The sequence below is a fragment of the Gymnoscopelus microlampas genome, assembly GCF_963454915.1.
Source record: "Gymnoscopelus microlampas genome assembly, chromosome: 6".
Lineage (NCBI taxonomy): Eukaryota > Metazoa > Chordata > Actinopteri > Myctophiformes > Myctophidae > Gymnoscopelus > Gymnoscopelus microlampas.
Window position 1 is genome coordinate 7,224,596 of NC_139943.1, and position 18,609 is coordinate 7,243,204.

General features: G+C 42.2%; 1 protein-coding gene across 1 annotated transcript; it reads left to right on the forward strand.

The window, feature by feature from the left end:
• The first annotated feature begins 9,117 nt into the window (after positions 1-9,117).
• Positions 9,118-17,299, forward strand: LOC311046713 (serine/threonine-protein kinase pim-3-like). Its single transcript, XM_084059222.1, has 6 exons — positions 9,118-9,569; positions 10,377-10,489; positions 10,718-10,768; positions 11,352-11,847; positions 13,722-13,913; positions 14,737-17,299. The coding sequence occupies exons 1-6, from the start codon at positions 9,479-9,481 to the stop codon at positions 14,976-14,978; spliced, it is 1,185 nt and encodes a 394-aa protein (XP_083915348.1). The 5' UTR covers positions 9,118-9,478; the 3' UTR covers positions 14,979-17,299.
• The last annotated feature ends 1,310 nt before the right edge of the window (positions 17,300-18,609 follow it).

The window sequence follows — 18,609 nt, forward strand, 5'->3', positions numbered from 1 at the left end:
ACATATACTTCTTTTCTTTTTTTTTACCACATTAACACTAGCATCCCTACTCTGAGGTGAACATTTGTCCAAAATAGCCAATCGACAAGCTCATACATTGGCTATTTTTGGCTACGAGTTTTGGTGTTGAGTGAAATTCTTGCTTGCCTAGTATCGAGCCCTGGGGGACCCCAGTCAACTAAGTATAATCGTTTCTGTCGGGTGGAAATCAAATATGTCCAAATATTTTAACACCATTTCAACTGTCATTTTCACTACTTTTGTGTGACAGCCTTGTATGATAAAGTACGTCATTAATTTACAACAAAAAAAACATTAAAAAGATAAAATATGGAGACACAAGGTTTCTTGCCGATGGCAACAATATTATAAAGGGGTTTAAGTGGGTTAAAAGAACAGCACTTTTTGACTTGTTTCCAAATGTGCGCAGCGGGGACTATGTCCATTTTCACAACAGGCACAATGAGAGTGTAGGGGCGCGGCTGAAAACAGGCGCGAAACCAGTGGTGGAAAAAGTACTCAAATGTTGTACTTAAGTAAAATGATCAATACTGCTATGTAGATGTACTCCGTTACAAGTAAAAGTTCGGAATGCAGAATTTACTTGAATAAAAGTACAAAAGTATTGGTTTCAAAATGTACTTAAAGTACCAAAAGTAAAAGTACAAAATGTTTGAAAATAGCAGATCTACAAGCTCACAAGGACGCGTTGTGAGCTTGTAGATCGGCTATTTTCAAATAGCCTATGTATAAAATAGGGCTAAAGTGGTTAATGTATGTTTTATAACATCATAATTTACATCTGCAAAGTAACTAGTAACTAAACTTTTCAAATAATTATAGTGGAGTAAAAGTACAATATTTGCCTCTGAGATGTAGTGGAGTAGAAGTAAAAGTATTGGAAATTGGAAATACTCAAGTAAAGTACAAAATATCTCAAAATTGTACTTAAGTAAATGTACTTTGTTACTTTCCACCACTGGTGTAGGGGCACGGCTGAGAACAGGCGCGAAACCACCGGCACCACCCTCTGCCCGCCCCCTTAGCCGCCCCCTGAACACAATGATCAAACAAGATTTTATACTTTTCTTTTTTCTTTATAAAGTCCTAGCTGGGCTCGGAGCCTGCAGGCGTTTCTGTCCTTCCTTGCCGTGTTTATGGGAAACACACACTGTTCAAGAACAGCTTGTTACGAGTAAACACTGGTGCGTCAGCAAGGAAAAAGTCTCTAAACTTTGCCTTTAACCCAGTGGTTCTCAAACTTTTCCGTGCCAAGGACCCCCACATTGATATATATATCTGGCCGTGGACTCCCCCCCCCCCCCCCCCCCCCCCCCCCATCTGAAATGTTTTGTGGCAGGGAACCGCATAAGAGAAGATTTGTGTTTAAAAATGCTAAATAAAAAATATCAAAAACAATAAACAGGAGAATAAAATCAAATCAAACATGTTTTAACAGAGCTTCATACATAACAAATAAAAATGAAAAAGTGGTGGAAATAGTCGATCTACAAGCTCGCAAGGCGTTGCTTGTAGATCGGCTATTTTCACAATTTCTGAAAGTTTCCGTTCCATATCCTGAAAAGAAACTGTTTTGGAGATACGAGATCTCCACTCGCCACAGACAATATGCCTGCTGCCATGCAGCGATGGAAGAAGTACTCAGATTTTGGACTTCAGTAAAAAAGAAGAAGAAGAAAAGTTTTTAAAAAATAGTACTTTATTGCAAGTGAAAGCAGCCTACTGCATTCAAAATATTACTTGAGTCAAAGTATTGACTTTTGGCATCAATATATGCTTAAAGCAGAAAAAAGTAAAAGTACTCATTATGCAGAATGCATAGTACAAAATGCACCAATGAGATGTAGTGGAGTATATGGATTCAAGAAATACTCAAATAATGTAAAAGTAACTTGAAAGAAGCAGTGTCTGCAAAACTTCAGACACTCCTTGTTGCAGCTTTCTGCACTGGGAGACATTGTCACTTAACAGTAGTCACGTTATTTATTCACCGTTTGTGACCTCATCTTGTAACATCCACACATCTTTTTCTTTTTAAAGAAACCTTGTAAATCACTGAGCGCCGAGGCTCGTTGTCAGAGGTAATATGGAGTTATGTAAGACTGTGTAACCAAACTGCATTACGTAACATTATTTCAGGCTGCAAGCATCCAAAAAAAGCAAAGTTGTGGGGAAATCGGCATGACCCAGAATAAACCCTGCCCCCCATCTTTCACAAAACGCATACGTGTGCGTGTGACGAAAGAGAGAGAGAGAAAGAAACACACAAGAGAGGGAGGGAGGAATTGCACAATGAAAAGTGAAGTTTGGTTGAATTGAACTGAATTCGGTATTGTGCATAGTTTGTAAATGGGTGTGCGCACATTTGTATTTATAATTTACAATTACCAATTTAGGCATTTAGCAGATCGACGCTCTTAACCAGAGCGACTTTACAATAAGCAAGGTAAACTCATTCCTCAGCGAGAAATGCAGACTCAGTAAACTTGGATCACGAGTAAACCAAGAACCTATAGCAAGTATAGCATGAGTCCAGGTCTCCGCCAGGCCCGGGTTGCCTACCCAGGGCCCGCACTTTGGAAGGCATCGGAATCGGACTCATACATCTTGATCACATGACCCCAGAGATAATGTGTGCCGATTTCTGTGAGATTTGGACAAGATATGTAGGAGTAGTAGCAAAAAGTGGTGTTGTGAAGATAGCGCACTATGGCAGAAATGTGGGGCCTACAGTATATGTTGCGGCATGATCCAAGGAATCCATGGGAAAGATTTTGATTGTATACAACGTACTGTACGGTTCAAGAGCTATAGGCCAAAAGGTGAATCGGCCTGTTATAGCGCCACCATGAGGCCGATTAGTAAAATGTAGGTTGGCATTTCTTCCTTGGCCTATAGTGGGGATGTGCGTGCAAGGTTTCACAGCAATCGGACACTGCGGTGTTCATGATTTGAGGTATTTTGTTCAAAGACGGGCCTCTCCTGCAAACTTTGGAAGCCAATCGGTGTTGAATATGAAAAAACGGACAGATCCGTCTCGATCACATGACTATAGAGATACTGTGTAACAATTTGTGTGATGTTTGGACAAAATCTGAAGGAGTACTGTTTTGAATTTATAGATCGGCCTCCTTGTGGTGCTATAACAAGCCAATGGGAAAGGATTTGGGGCAGAGGTTTTTTTGCCTTGGCCTCCAGGGAGTGTGCGAGGTGCACAGTTTCACGCGGAACGGTCCAACGGCGATAACAGAAGAATGGATGGACAGGTGGACGGTCAGACAGGGGCAAATACTGTACATAGTCTTGACCGCGCAGAAAATAGCTGATCGGCAAGCTTACAACGTGTCGCACTGCGGCGCATTTTGAGCTTGTCGATCAGCTATTTTCAGCGAAAGCTTTTTCCCCACAATAACAGAAAAACTGAAAATGTACTAGCATAGAGCCCTGAGGCCCTGACTTAAACCAAATGGGGTTTAAGTCATTAACTGCACATGAAGCAACATGTATTTCCACTGACTCTATGTCTTTTTTTTTTCTTTCCACTGAACAACAGGAAGCATATTGTTAAGAGATTAATGCATGGATTGTTAATCATTATATGGACTCTGAAACAAACCATATCACATGAAAACAACATTAGCAAGGACATGCAGGACAGCGTAGCGTATCAGGCCTGGAAGCACAGGCTGTTCTCTGTGAGCGAGGAGAGGAAGTCATAAAGGATGAGCCAACGATAATTGCTATCAGTGATTAATGCTCCAGTAGCGAAACAAACAGCCCTCATCACTTTACTTAAAGGTAGGGTATGTATAAGTGATATTTTTGGGGGTTAAAACAAAAAGTGTTTTGTTAAAATGCTAAAGCTCTATATTGTGATAGTAATCATTGCTATAGACCAGTGGTCTTCAACCTTTTCAGGCCAAGGACCCCCTAGCTGAGAGAGAGATGAAGCAGGGACCCCCTCTATATTGTATAAAATTGTGTTTCAGATTAAAACATTTTTTTACTTAGTCTGCTATTTTTTCCCTCTACACCTATAGCCTCTTTGCCAAAAATAGCCGATCTACAAGCTCTCAACGCCTCGCAGCGCGAGGCGTTGGGAGCTTGTAGATCTGCTATTTTTGGCTAATGTTCCCCTCAGAAAAGGAATTCTAGGGTTCCAGTTAATGTAAAAAAAAAAAAATCACACAAAGATTTGGCGGACCCCCTATAGTAACTCTGAGGACCCCCTAGGGGTCCCGGACCCGCTGTTGAAGACCCCTGCTATATACATTGCTCACAGTGGTTCTCTCTTTTCTTTTTCTTTTTTCAAGGACCCCCATTATAACTCTGAGAGTGTGCCCCAGTGTTCCATGTAGGCTACACTCTTGGAGTTACAGACCTTTTGATTGATGGAATACTTTATTAACAGTTTGGGAAGAAAAAAAAGGCACGGTGGCACAGATTTATACAAAAGAATGCTAAAAAGATAACCCAAATAAGCTTGCATCGCTTGTTTCCATAAAGGGTCCATTTGGAACCCCCTCATGAACCACACAAGGGTCCCTGGACCCCACTTTGAGAACAACTGCTAAAGGGTGTTTGTACAGTAACAGCGGTCTCCCTGTCTCTCCAGCTCTTTAATAAACAGAAAATGCATTTTTTTCCCCCCTCCCAGGTGGGTTGCCAATTTAAGCCAACCAGGAGAGAGTACCCCTCTTTGAAAACCACGTGCTGTATCCCATGTGGGGGTGTATGTGTGAGTTGTTGTGGGGGTGGGGTGCGGTGGGCCATGCAGTAATGCTGTATCTTGTGAAAGCGTGGATGGATGGACAGGGTTTATAAATACTTTATTTGATGTGTGTTTGGTGGGTGGGGGGACGGGTTTTTGTACACCGCTCTGTGTTATCTTTTGTTGTTAACAACCGTTTGTTGTTATCGCAACGTGAAGATCAGAATTTGCTTTCCATGAAAAGTACTATACAAATACAATTGACTTGACTTGACATAACTCGAGTGCGGCGCATGGGGGAAAAAAAGGAAATCTAACTCACAAACCTAGCCTTGAATAACATATTATAGTAGGATCAAAGTGGTAGCACTTTTTTTTACAACCACCTTATCAACACTGACGTTAGTTTAATGGCTTGTTATTGAGATTAGGGGACGGACGTTTGTTTCTGATCTCCCACTAATTGCACTGCGTGCCCTTGGCAATTCCAATTATTATATCAACTTTAGATAGGTTCGCAATGCCAAATGCAAACAATGCTAATCACTCCGTCAAGGTGAAGTACAAAAGCAGGGTTTCGGCGTAGCAAGGTTACTGACTCATATGGATCGTGGGTTCAAGGTTTTATCTTCAAGATACCTGAAGGCGGGAAACACCATCCAACCCCCATTCACTTTGTTTTTGTGTGTTCTTTATAACAATGATTCTCGTTTTCATGTCAAGCACCCCAAAGGATTATGTACTTGGCCTGCAGACCCGTGTCAGGATATATTTTGTGGTGTAGGGAACCCCATACAAGATTTGTGTTGTTAAAATGTTTTAAAAAAACGAAATCCATTTTATTTTTTCAAATAATTTCACGTTTTTGAGTGGTGCCAACCACTCCTATATCTGACTTTGTCCGTGTGTCCGTCCGTATGTATGTATGTATGTATGTATGTATGTCCAATAAACAAACATTGATGACAACATCAATACGGGGCTCATCAAAGGCACCACTCTCTTCACACAGGGTGTGATTTTTTTATTGCTATTTTCAAATAGCTGATGTAGGTTTAAAGTGGTTAAACTAATTGAGACCTGAAGCCGATTCTACATGTCTCCTAAATCTCAACAGTATTCCGAAAAACGTATACGGTTTCTATATCAGTGGTGTTTTTCATGTCAAGGACCCCCACAATTATATGTATTTGGCCGTGGACCCCCATCAAAATATTTTGTTTCAGGGACCCCCCAGAAGCAAGGATTTGAGTTAAAAATGTTCGCTTTAAAATGTATATATATTCAAAGATTTGCACACATTTTCACGATTTTTTCAAAAATAGCAGATCTACAAGCTCATAGCTTGTATATCTGCTATTTTTGAATAGCCCAAAGTGTAAAACAATGCTTTTTTAGCTCAAATCTAAAAATGACAAAGTTCCAGGTCTTAATGGGTTAAACTAATTGTGTTGGGGACCTCCCTGGAAAACCCTCAGGGTCCCCTGGGGGTCCCCGGACCCCACTTTGATTGAGAACCACAGCTTTATAAAACTATCACAGCATTTAATTGAATCATTAAGTCCACAGAGAGGATGATGCGCTCATGGTGTGGGGGGGGGAAACTCCTTGTTAATTATCCCTCTCCTCCTGACTATTCTGTTTTTTAAGGAACAAAATGGTTTGCCATTCATTAACCCCCCCCCCCCCCACTCAAAAGGCCTGAGCCCCCCCACCCCCCACCCCCAGTTTCTAATGATGAATAAAACATGATCCCAACTCAAGCAAGCAAAGACCTTGACTTCTCTTTGATTCAACCCCCCCTCACCTCCCCCAGGAGCCAATAATGGTGGTATAGGTGCTTATAGAAACAGAGACGAGAGGAGAGACTGACAGGGGGATGGTGGTGGGAGCATGTACATATTAATGTACAACGGATCACTGGCAAAAAACCTTGGCTGTTTCCAGGAGTTATACGTTATAGTGGTTCTCAACCTGTGGGTCGGGACCCCCCGGGGGGTCCCCACATGATTTTGTGGGGGTCCCCAGATGATAGTGAAGTGACAATTTAAGGACTTTTAAGACCTTTTTAATACCTTACAAAAAATTAAGAAAAATACCATTACTGCATCAAAAGTAATCAACAAACTATACTATTAAACATTGGCCAAATTGTCAAATAATATAAGAAAGAGGCACAATTTTTGAAAATAGCCGATCTACCAGCTCACACTGTAGAGCTTGTAGATCTGCTATTTTCACAATATTTATCTGTGGAACGGAGTCAAACAAAATGGAGGGTCCCCAGTTCAAATTATGATTATGTTGGGGGGTCACGGCCTGAAAAGGTTAAGAACCACTGCGTTATAACATCAGACACCATTGAAGGTGAAGGCGCTCCAGCAGATGGAGTGAAGAAAGGCCCATGGGGGGTTGGTTGTATTGCAGAGTCTGTGAGCAAGATTACAGACCTTTGGCAATGCTGATGTAAAATCTGAAATCTATGGACCCTTTTCCCATCACTATGTTTATGTTTAAACCACATGAACCCTGGGGGGGGGGTCAAACATTCAACGAAAGTGCCGTAATATTTTCGGTTCGGTGTAGCCTGGAAAAGGGGAGTGGGCCTACTATAGAACCCTGGGGTACTCCAGGCGACAAATATATATTGTTGCTGTCGGGCAGAAACCTCCTATCTCCATGTTGCAAATGTTTGTGTTTTTTTTGTGTGTGTAAATTAACGCCCCTACTTGGTCATACTATACAGTGTCACACAAAAGCATCAAAAGTAGCAGATTTACAAGCTCGGAGGCAAAGCGAAGAGTTTTGTGCTTGTAGATCTGCTACTTTAACTTTTTTTTTTTTTTGGAACCTGAAAAGTAACAGTTTTTGGACGTATGAGGTTTCCACCTGACAGAGACGATATATAGGGTTTTAAGTGGATAAATATGCTGTCAAATTCCAGTTGACCTGGAGGGGATTATACAATTTTAATACTTTCTGATTTCATACAGTGGCAAGTGTGCTGAAGTGATTTAGCTTGGATGGCACAGATGCAATTCAGTGTAATCTTTGAACAAATGCACATAATAAATGTTCCATAATATATGTATTCATTCAATGATTTGCAATTGATTTGTTGGCCATCATCTCCTTCATCTGTGTTGTCAGCCCCCTCTATGGGCAGCTCTGTGTCACAGCAACACAGTTATAAACGCCACAGAAATGATATTTGTATTTAAGGGATAATGTGGCATTATTCATGCAAACTGATGAGACAGAATAGTTTGCTTTTTCTTTTATACACCGGCCTGTGTTTTTAAATTATAATATATATCTCACTAGGGACAATATAAAGCCCTATGTCATGCCAATATTTTTGTGCTTTTACTAAAGTACATTCTGAAAACCAGACTTTTACTTGTAACAGAATATTTCTACATTGCGGTATTGATTGCTACTTTTACTCAAGTAAAAAAAAGTGTACTTCTTCCACCACTGAATGCAAATTGGATCTAACATTTTGCTAATGAAACGAAGCACTACCAAGTGGGGCTACTCAGCCCAAATCCGTGGGCGTCTTGACTACTACAGGAAAGTAGTCCCCTATGTTTTGAACATCATTCCCATTATATTCCAACTCAAAGCCTGTTATTTAAACACACACAGGTAGGTTATATAACACTCTTAAATGTGTGTGGTATGTTTCAGTGGAAAGTAATTATAATTAAAACAATGTAAAGGGGGGATGAGGCGGAGGGATCTACACACCCAGCCTGTGCGACCTGCGTTGCCAGGTCTGCTTTATTATAAGCGACTTTGGGCTAGTTTCTAAAGTGTAGTTGCTTATTTGGGCTTGACAAAAAAGAAAAGATACTTGTTTAAACCAGTGGTTCTTAAACACTTTCATGTCAAGGAAACCCCCCCAAATGAATGAATATTTGTCTACACATACCTCCCCATTTGAAATTATAATTTGTCTCAGGGACCCCCCGGGACCCATACCAGATTGTGTTGTTAAAAATGTTTCAAAAATATTCCATATTTTACACTTTTTACCCCTCCTCAAGATTTTTGTTTTTAAATAGCTGATCTAAAAGCTCACAACTCGTCACATTTCGACGGGTTGTGAGTGACCTTGTTGGTACTTCATTTAATTGACATTTTGTTTTATTTTTAATATTCTATAAGAAAAATCCTCTCACTCACACTTACGCCAGTGTGCCCGCGATCACTCTCCCCCCTGTGTCTAAAGGTTGGCACCACTGCCTAAGGTTGCCTACCCCTGGCTATAGTCGCTTCTTTTGCGCTTGTTTTAATAGAATCTGGCAACACTGTGTGCGAGGCTCATACATAATATTGGCTCTTTAAAGAGTCCAAGCAGAGATTACTGGGTTCAGGGGAGGAGGATCTCACACACACTGACACACGCACACACACACACACTCTACTACTACAGCTCACTGGGTTCAAACCATTCAGTCATATTTATTCCTCTGACATTAATAGAGCTAAAGCACATGACTGCTTCTGTTGTGGGAAAGCAGTGGATTCTCCTTGGACACCATTACTGGACTACAACTTTTATATCTTTACTTATTTTTTAAATTTCTTTCTCCTGATCGGTGATTAATAACCTTGATGTTTGAGCTCCCCGTCTTCGTGCGGACCACCGGAGGACCACTGAGTCTGCGTCTCTGACCGACTTGGCTTCTCGAAGAATTAAGGAATAACGTTTTTTTCGGGGGGAGGAATATAATAGAAACAATGTTGCTTTCCAAATTCGGATCCTTTTCTCACATCTGCAGCACCTCGAATATGGATTTGTCGGTGAAGATTCAGCTTAATCAGCAACAAGGTAAAGAAGGATTTCCCCCCGTATTCGGAAATATGGAGACAGGATAGGTGGGCACTAGGGACATCTGGGCACCTCCATGTAAAATTGGCTATTTTGTCCAAAATGTTAAAAAAATATATATATATTTGAAAGTAAAGTTAAGTATACACGATGTAGTACATCATTATCAGACTCAAATGTATCCTTAAAAACGTCTTGTTTATACCCCAAAATGACTGGATATACAGGTTTTGTAGCAATTTGTAGAAATATTAGACCTTAATTGCCGAATGGTTAAGCATGTTTACTTTACTTTAGACCATACCAAAAAAAAAAACATTTTGAACAAAATAGCCAATGTTGCATCCAGCTGCCCAGATGTCCCTAGTATAACCTACTATAATAATAATAATAACTCACTAATATACGTGGCCGCAGTTAAAATCAAACCAACAGAAGTTATTCGATCAGTGGATCCTTTTATTATAGGCCTATAAATAACGGTTTATTCTACGGCGTTATAATCTTGGACTTATTCCCAGGGATATCTTCCCTCTCTCTCGCTCTCTTTGCTTTATTTGCCATTGAAGCCAAAAGGTTGTCGGCAGGGGTTTGACCTTATAATGAAATCTGGGGCCATTTTGAAAACAAGAGTGTGTGTGTGTGTGTGTGTGTGTGTGTGTGTGTGTGTGTGTGTGTGTGTGTGTGTGTGTGTGTGTGTGAGCCGTGGCCATGGGGGCGATGCTGCTGCGCGCATTGTGCGCCGATCAAGCCAGCATGGACGCAGATTTAAAGGAATAAACCCGTGGTTTATGTTCATTTTTACAGGGAAGACGGAGGCTAAAGAACCGTTTGAGAAGCTGTACCACGTGGGCTCGGTGCTGGGCTCCGGGGGCTTCGGCACCGTGTACCGAGGAACCAGGATCTCTGACGGGCTGCCGGTAAGAGAAGCTTTGTTTTGATTCCGATCCCTCCACCACATGACCCGGTGTGTTCGAGGCTACTAGGGCTGCCATTCATCCGGGATACTATAGCAGAGAAACGAGTCACGACCTACATTTTAAAAGCCTGTAGATAAATCGGTTCCTGTAGTAGGCAATAAGCGACACCATCGTCTATCTATGTAACCATGGGTTGTATTGATGTTTCTTTTATGTATGTGTTTGCAGGTTGCTATCAAACACGTCTCCAAGGAAAGGGTCACAGACTGGGGCACTCTGGTAAGATTTATACACACTTTATTGTCTCTAAAGCACCACCATGTGCGTCTGTTGTGTAACTCTGTCTGTCTGAGAGCGTGGTTACTGTAGTAGAGGCTACAACATGGAACGTTTTATTTACAGATCTGACACATAGTAGCCTGTGTTTAACTTAATAAGCGGTGGTTAGTTAACTTGTAGCTGTAGTTAATGATGATGATCTGCGATCGGCAACAATGTGACCATCGTGTGTTATTGTTCCAACAACGTGTGAACCATGTGTTTTTGTCACCACATGTGTGGCGATTAGGCGGCCTATAACATGTGCCATTGTTGTTGTCCCGCCCTCCCCCCTCGGATTTTAACCACTATTCAAAAGTAGCAGATCTACAAGCTCACAGTGGGTCGAGCTTGTAGATCTGCTTTTTTTAAAAAGTGAAAATATGTGCAAGTCTTTTTAGCTCATATGACCTTTAGATAGGCATTTTTTGTCGTGAAAATGTGTGCAAATCTTTGAGCTCCTATGAGCTTGTAGATCTGCTTTTTTTGTTGAATAAATCGTTAAAATGTGTGCAAATCTTTTTCTTTTCTTTTTTCCTCTTAGAACGGCTCGGTGGTCCCTCTGGAGATCGTGCTGCTGAAGAAAGTGTCGGGAGGGGGGTCGTCGTCGCCCTGTACCGGCTCCAACAACAACACCAACAGCAACAACTCCTCGTCTCCCCCCCAACCACCACCACCACCGGCCTCGTCCCCCCCTCCTCCCTCATCGTCGCCCTCATCCTCTTCTTTCCCCGGCGTCATCCGCCTCATCGACTGGTACGAGCGGCCGGGCGACGGCTGGCTGATCGTGATGGAGCGGCCGGAGCAGGGCCAGGACCTGTTCGACTACATCACGGAGAAAGGCGCGCTGGAGGAGGACACGGCGCGCGGGTTCTTCCGCCAGGTTCTGGAGGCCGTGCGCCACTGCTACGCGTGCGGGGTGGTGCACCGCGACCTGAAGGACGAGAACCTGCTGGTGGACCTGAGGACCGGCGACCTCAAGCTCATCGACTTCGGCTCCGGGGCCATCCTGAAGGACACGGTGTACACGGACTTTGACGGTAAGGAGGAGTTTAACAAATATATATATTATAATTCTTTATCATATTGTTGCTGTTGGGTGGGAAAACCTTGTATGTCCAAAATGGTTCCTTAAACAAAAGTGAGCTTGTAGATCTGCTATTTTCACTACTTGTTGTGTGACATTCAATTGTAAAAGTAAATTTACAAAAAAAAACATAAAAAGTTTAAATATGGAGATACATGGTTTCTGTCTGACAGTGACGATATACATTCATGATTTACTTAAGAATATTTATGATTATGATGATTGTGCAAGGTCACCGTTTCTCAACCTGAGGTCCGTGGACCAACAGGGGGTCCAAAATGGGTCCCTTGGGGGTAGGGTGGTAACTTTTGAGAGTGTTCAAAAATGGTAGATTTTTGGTTCCACTGTTGTCAAATAGCTGACACTGGGAATTGTTTACTGTGCAGATTGAGGGGGGGGGGGGGGGGTCCCAGAGATCAAATATTGCATGAAATGGGGGGTCTGTGCTGTCTGCTGTGGCATGGCAAAAGGCTGATAAATCAGTGGTGTGTGGTTCTGTGAATGACGGATGCTGCGTCTTGTCTGTATTGATATTCTGGGCAAGGCGTGCTCTGCTCTGACGCAGCATTTCCTGTCATAAGCATGGCACCCCCCCCCCCCCCAGGAGCAGGGTCACCTGCTTGATCTGAGCCTAATGGCTGCTTATAATGATAATAGGATTGTCTTATTTTTTTTTAGTTGTGTGATTATATCAAACAAAATGTTGTGATGTTGAGACATGGGGCTTTTCGCCCTATGGCTTAGAATCCACACTTGATCTCCTCAAAAACTAAGCTAAAAAAAAGAGGCTTATATGGACATGGTTGTGTTCTGTTAAAGGTTGTGCGCGAGTTTTGCTGCTGCGTGTCTTGTTGTGAAACCTGAGATGGGCAGCGCACGTGACGCATTCCTGTTTTTGTTTGGTATCCAAGTCCCCCCGCCCCCCCCCCCTCCATGCCCTTGGGGAGGGATGAGGGTAGCAGGGGAGAGAGAGAGAGAGAGAGGGGATGGTGGGAGGGAGGGAGGGAGGGGTTCAACGCGTTTAATGATATAATGGCGGGGCTGTAGTGCTTTTGTTATGGCGACCGACTTGTTAAGGAGCTATTTATACCAGGCGGTGTGTGTGTGCCTCTCTCTCCTCCTCTCCTCACGACCCCAAAATTAGCAGCTCCATTGCAGCCATGATGACGCAGTATATGTCGGTCTTCCCTCTCTCTCTCTCTCTCTCTCTCTCCCTCCTCCTCCTCCTCCCGCTGACTGACTGGCTGCCTGCTGGCTTCTCGTGACTTCTTTTTTATTTTGGGTCCGCAGTCAGCGTCACGCGCCAGGCAGACGCGAGGGGGAGGGGTGGGGTGGGCGGGGGTGGTTTAGACAGAATACAGCGGGGCCGGGCGGTCAGCTGACTGGGAGGGAGGGGAGACTGTGCTGTTTGTAGTGTCGCAGTGTTAAGATAGTCATATTACACATTATTACACAGTGATTCTATTTCAAGGACTCCTGTATTTGATACCGTATTTATTTTAATTTTATTTTTTTACTCTGGGACCTCAGCCCCCCACCCCCCCCCCCCAATATCCGGGACCCCAATCTACACTGTTAAAATCCCCAGTGTTAATTTAACTCTGAGAGTGTACAAATGGAACCAAATGGACCCGTAAGAGTCCATTTGGGTTCCATTGGGTACACTCTCTGAGTTACAGACCCAAGTTACTGGACATCTTGAGAACCAATGCAAAAGTATATTAACACAAGCAACTGTTCTCGACTGCCACTTTTTCTTTTGGTTCACAATTCCGTTCACAATTCACTCATGGCGTTTGCCTTTTTTTTCTTTTTTTTGGTCTGTAGGAACCAGAGTGTACAGCCCGCCCGAGTGGATCCGCTTCCACAGGTACCACGGGCGGTCGGCCACCGTCTGGTCGCTGGGCGTGCTGCTCTACGACATGGCGTGCGGAGACATCCCCTTTGAGCAGGACGAGGAGATCCTCCGAGGATGCTCCTCGGCCGGCCGCATGTTCTTCAGGAGGAAGATCTCCCAAGGTGAGCACTTTAGGAAGAGTGTAGGAAACCCTCTCGTGACGTTTCCACACCTAGTCTAGTACAGGGGTCTTCAACAGGCGGTCCACTTGAACCCTTTAGCACCCCTTTTCTGAGGAGAACTTTAGCCAAAAATAGCAGATCTACAAGCTCACAACGCTGCGAGGCGTTGTGAGCTTGTAGATCGGCTATTTTTGGCAAAAAGGCATAGGTGTAGAGGGAAAAAAAGCAGACCAAGCAAACCAACCAAAATATATATTTTTTTAAAATCTGAAACACAATTTTATACAATATAGAGGGGGTCCCTGCTTCATCTCTCTCTCAGCTAGGGGGTCCATGGCCCGAAAACGTTGAAGACCCCTGGTCTAGTGTGTAGTCTTTTTCCAATTACAGTTGCCTATCCTCTACATGTTTCTCAGTTTTCCTTCTTTTCTCCCTCTTCTTTTTCCTTTCTCTTCCTGAAAAAATTATGGATCTTGCACAAAAACGAATTTTCTGAGATGCTCTTATCCAGAGTGACTTACAAGTGTGTGATCGGAATAATAATAATCATAAAAAGTAAACTAAAGATGGTCTCTAGTCAACAATCAACAAAGAAAAGTTTAGTGCCTCAAAGAAACTAGGATACCAGCCAAACGATGAACCCTAGCATCTGCCTGAACAACATGCTATCTAAATAACCTTCTGCACATTTGAAACTATAGGATACCAGATAAACAAATGAACCCCAATATATGTCTGAACAACACGCTACCTAAAATGGCAATCTTAACATTTGTGGTCAAGAAAAAACAAATCTAATCATTTATTTCTACATTTTCCGCAGAGTGCCAGCAGCTCATCAGGTGGTGCCTGTGTCTACGGCCCTCAGACAGGCCCACGCTGGAGCAGATCTTCGACCACCCGTGGATGCGGGCCGCATCGTCGTCGTTGTCGTCTTCATCGACGACAACATCGCCAAAGGATTCCACGACGTCGTCCTCATCGTCGTCGGAGGGCAGCGGTGACATCACGCTGCACGCCATCAGTGCCGACTCCAGTACACACTCCAGCAAGGAGAGCCTATGATGATCATAACTGGGGAATTCCATGAAAGAAATGGGGAAGGGAATGACATTGATAAATATGTCCCTTGGACTGATGATGGGGGGTTTATGCCCCCCCCCCAGACCCTTCATGTTTGGCAGCACAGCAGTGGGGACTGCAAAGACTTTTATTGTGGTTGGCAACTAAAAAAAAGTTTTTTTCCTCTGAAACTACGTCTTAGTTTTTGAGGAGATGTTGTTTGCTCACCGAGGAGCTTTTGTTATTACGTTTTTGGGGTGGTCTGGTGGCATTATTTCTGATGATGATTTATTATATAATTTTTTGGGTTGGTTCATGTTCTCTGCAACCTCCCCCCCCGCCCCCATCCCCGTTTATGTTCTGAGCAGCTCTTATAGAGCTTTCAACAATTATTATTATTATTATTTTTTTGTATTTTTCATTGATTTGGAGTGCCTTGTTTTTTGGAAAGCTGCTTAATTTATCTTTTTTGGGTGCAGCCCCCCCCCCCTGTCATGTTTTTGTTTGCCAATTTGAAAAAAGAAAAAGAAGGGGGGGAGGGGGGGTCGATGGGGGTGAACCCCCCACCCTGTGCCTCTTTCACCCAAGAGCCTATATCCGAGGGCAGCGCCAGGGTTACATAATCGTCTGTGTCGTCGGGCGGGAAATCCCGCATATGTCCCGAAACCGTTCCTTTTGTATCATCATTTAAAAAAATATGTTTTTAAAAATGTTGAAAATAGCCGATCTGCAAGCTCACAACGCTGTGACGTGTTGTGTGCTTGTAGATCGGCTATTTTCACTGCTTTCGTACAACACTCTTGAAGCAAAATTTTCAATTTATGAAAAAAATAACATCCACGATATGGAGATAAAAGGTTTCTGCTGACGACCAGCGGCGATATGGCAAAAAAAAGATGCCCCCCCAACCCCCCCCCCCCCCTCAACACTGACATGGTGGAATACTTGAAAACGCACACTCAACAACAACACTCACAACACTACATCTCTCTCTTTTTATATGCCGCTTAATTTATCCTCCGGTCGTATGACGTTGCTCGTCGCGCTCCGAAAATAGCACAGATCTTACAGGCAGACATTTTCCACATATCTGTGGTTATTTATGTTATTTATTTATTTATTTCCCTGGGTATGAGGGGGATATCCCATATCCAAAAGAAAATCTTAAATTATTTCTCTTATGAAAAGCAAGGGAGAAGAAAAGAAAAAAAATTGGAACCCATTTAAGGTTCAAGAAGAATCAAAATAATCAAAAGTTTAAGATTGGCTATTTTCGGGCATTTGCGGTCGTGTGACGGGAGTATAAACCAAGAGGCTAGACGCCCTTATTTGTGCTCTTGTCAAACGACAAACCTATAAGAAGATCCATATGCTCGCAATGCGTTGCGGTAGCGACGCGTTGTGCGCTTATAGATCTGCTAATTGTCTGCGTTACGACGGAAGTATAAATGGGGCTCGACTGCTGCTCTCTCTCTCTCTCTCTCTCACTGGAAGTGTCTGCAGCACACAGCTGTATTGTAATGGTTTTCTCATCCATAGTCTCTGAATGTGTACTGAAACACACAACACCTCTCAATTCTCTCTCTCTCTCTCTCTCTCTCCCTCTCTCCGTTTCTGTCCCAATGAAAAGGGACTACTACACACTACGCTAACTCTGCTAAAACTTTTGCGTTTTAACGCTTACTCCATCGTTCGCTGAAAAAAAGAAACCTCACGGTCCCAATCGTGTGTATAGGCTGGGACCCCCGGGCGTGAAATGATGCACAATCAATGCAATATTCATGGTCTCATTGTTATTTTATATATTATATTACTCTTTTTTTTCTTTTTTTGATTAGTATTTGTATATTTATGTACATTCTCCCATGTATATTATTTATTTGTACTAGGACATTCCACACTCTTGTGGTTATTTATTTATTTATTATTTTTTTCCTTGGATATGAGGGGGATCCCATATCCGAAAAAATTATTTCAATTCTTTCACTTTTTTTTTTTTTTGCATTCCTGTAATCCCATTAATTCGCCAACTAAAACCAATTTAGCTGTTGTCCACTTTTGAACAACTCTTGTGTCTACTTGTGGGGTAAAAGAAATCAATTGACCCAAATGGAGTTCAATGAAAATGTGTATGGACAAAAGATGGGAAATGCTGTATGTTTAAAAAAAATGAGTTGGATTACTAAATTCTAAACGTTAATGCTTCAAAATGTGGATGAAAATGTCGAGGACTTATATATTGTTTCAATTCAAATTGTGAAAATCATGATGGGGGAGAATATTTTTTCATACCAAAATTTCAAATAAAACTTTTTTTTGTATATAAAATACTCATTTCTCCAAAGTGTCTTAATTTGCTCAGGAATCTTTAGTTAGATTATTGTATTTGTTCTTTATCTAGTACAGTGGTTCTGTTATAGGTTTTGATATAGCATCAAAATCAGTGTAAACACGTGACTTAACCATGTTGGCTATAGGCCATTTGAAACCAAGAAGATCTTGTACATCTGTTATTTAAGAAATCTTTAACACAAAATTTGAGAACCACTCATCTAGTAAGACACACCCTGGCAATGATGTGCTTACATTGTCCAAAACCGTTGCTTTTTTATCATTGTTTTTTTTTTAAACAGTGAAAGCTTGCGTTGTGAGCTTGTCGATCTGCTATTTTCAGCGAAAGCTTCCCCCACAATAACAGAAAATACACTAGCATTGAGCCCTGAGGGACTCCCATGTGGGGTTACCCATGTGGGGGTTAAGTGGTTAAAAAGTTGAAATATGGAAAAAAACAAGGTTCCTGCCCGACAACAACGATATCCTCATCAGAATGTTGTGACCGATGAGTAATTATCAATCATCTTCGCAGCAGTAGAGCAGAGAGCATTGACTACACACAACAAACAAACACCTGACAGACAGTAAATGTCTGAGTCACAAGATTCCTGGAATAGCTGTTGACTGGGTTAAGCTTCTGCTGCCCCCTGTGGTGCAATTAAACAATGCATGCAAGCTTGTATCACCATAAATAACTCAATGAGTGGAGGTGCAGAATAGATCAGTGATTCTCAGAGTGGAACATTCACCACAAATAGTAGATCTACAAGCTCACAACGTGTCACACCGTAACGCATTGTGAGCTTGTAGATCGGCATTCTTTGGCGAATAGATTTGGTGTAGACTTTAAAAAAACAAGTACAGTTGTCAAGAAGTTAAGATTAGAGGGTTTAATGGTTAATACAATCTACAATTTGCAATTTTCTACGGATGCTCTTTATTCAGAGCGACTTACAATAAGCAAGGTAAACACATGCATCAAATGCAGAGAGGCCGTGTAGCGTGTAGTGCCTCAGTAAACTATAGGATCACAGGTAAACAAACTAACTAACTCGGATTTCATTGGATATCATTAGTCATCTGACCAGTTTCATTGAATTTCATTGGATCAAATCGACAGGAAGTGGAGCATACACAGGAAGTGGGAAGCCTAGGAAACAGGTGAATATGTTTTCTGTTTTCTGTTTGTCTTGTTTTTAATCTGTCTTGTACAGCACTTTGGCTGACCACTGGTTATTGTAAATGTGCTTTATAAATAATGTTGAGTTGAGTTGAAGTGAGTATAACTGTACACATTATA

Excerpts from the sequence above, each read along its gene's own strand:
- LOC311046713 (XM_084059222.1), top strand. The coding sequence starts at position 9,479 with ATGTTGCTTTCCAAATTCGGATCCTTTTCTCACATCTGCAGCACCTCG. Across the intron at positions 9,570-10,376 it reads TCAGCTTAATCAGCAACAAG|GGAAGACGGAGGCTAAAGAA; the intron begins GTAAAGAAGGAT and ends TCATTTTTACAG. Across the intron at positions 10,769-11,351 it reads TCACAGACTGGGGCACTCTG|AACGGCTCGGTGGTCCCTCT; the intron begins GTAAGATTTATA and ends TTTTCCTCTTAG.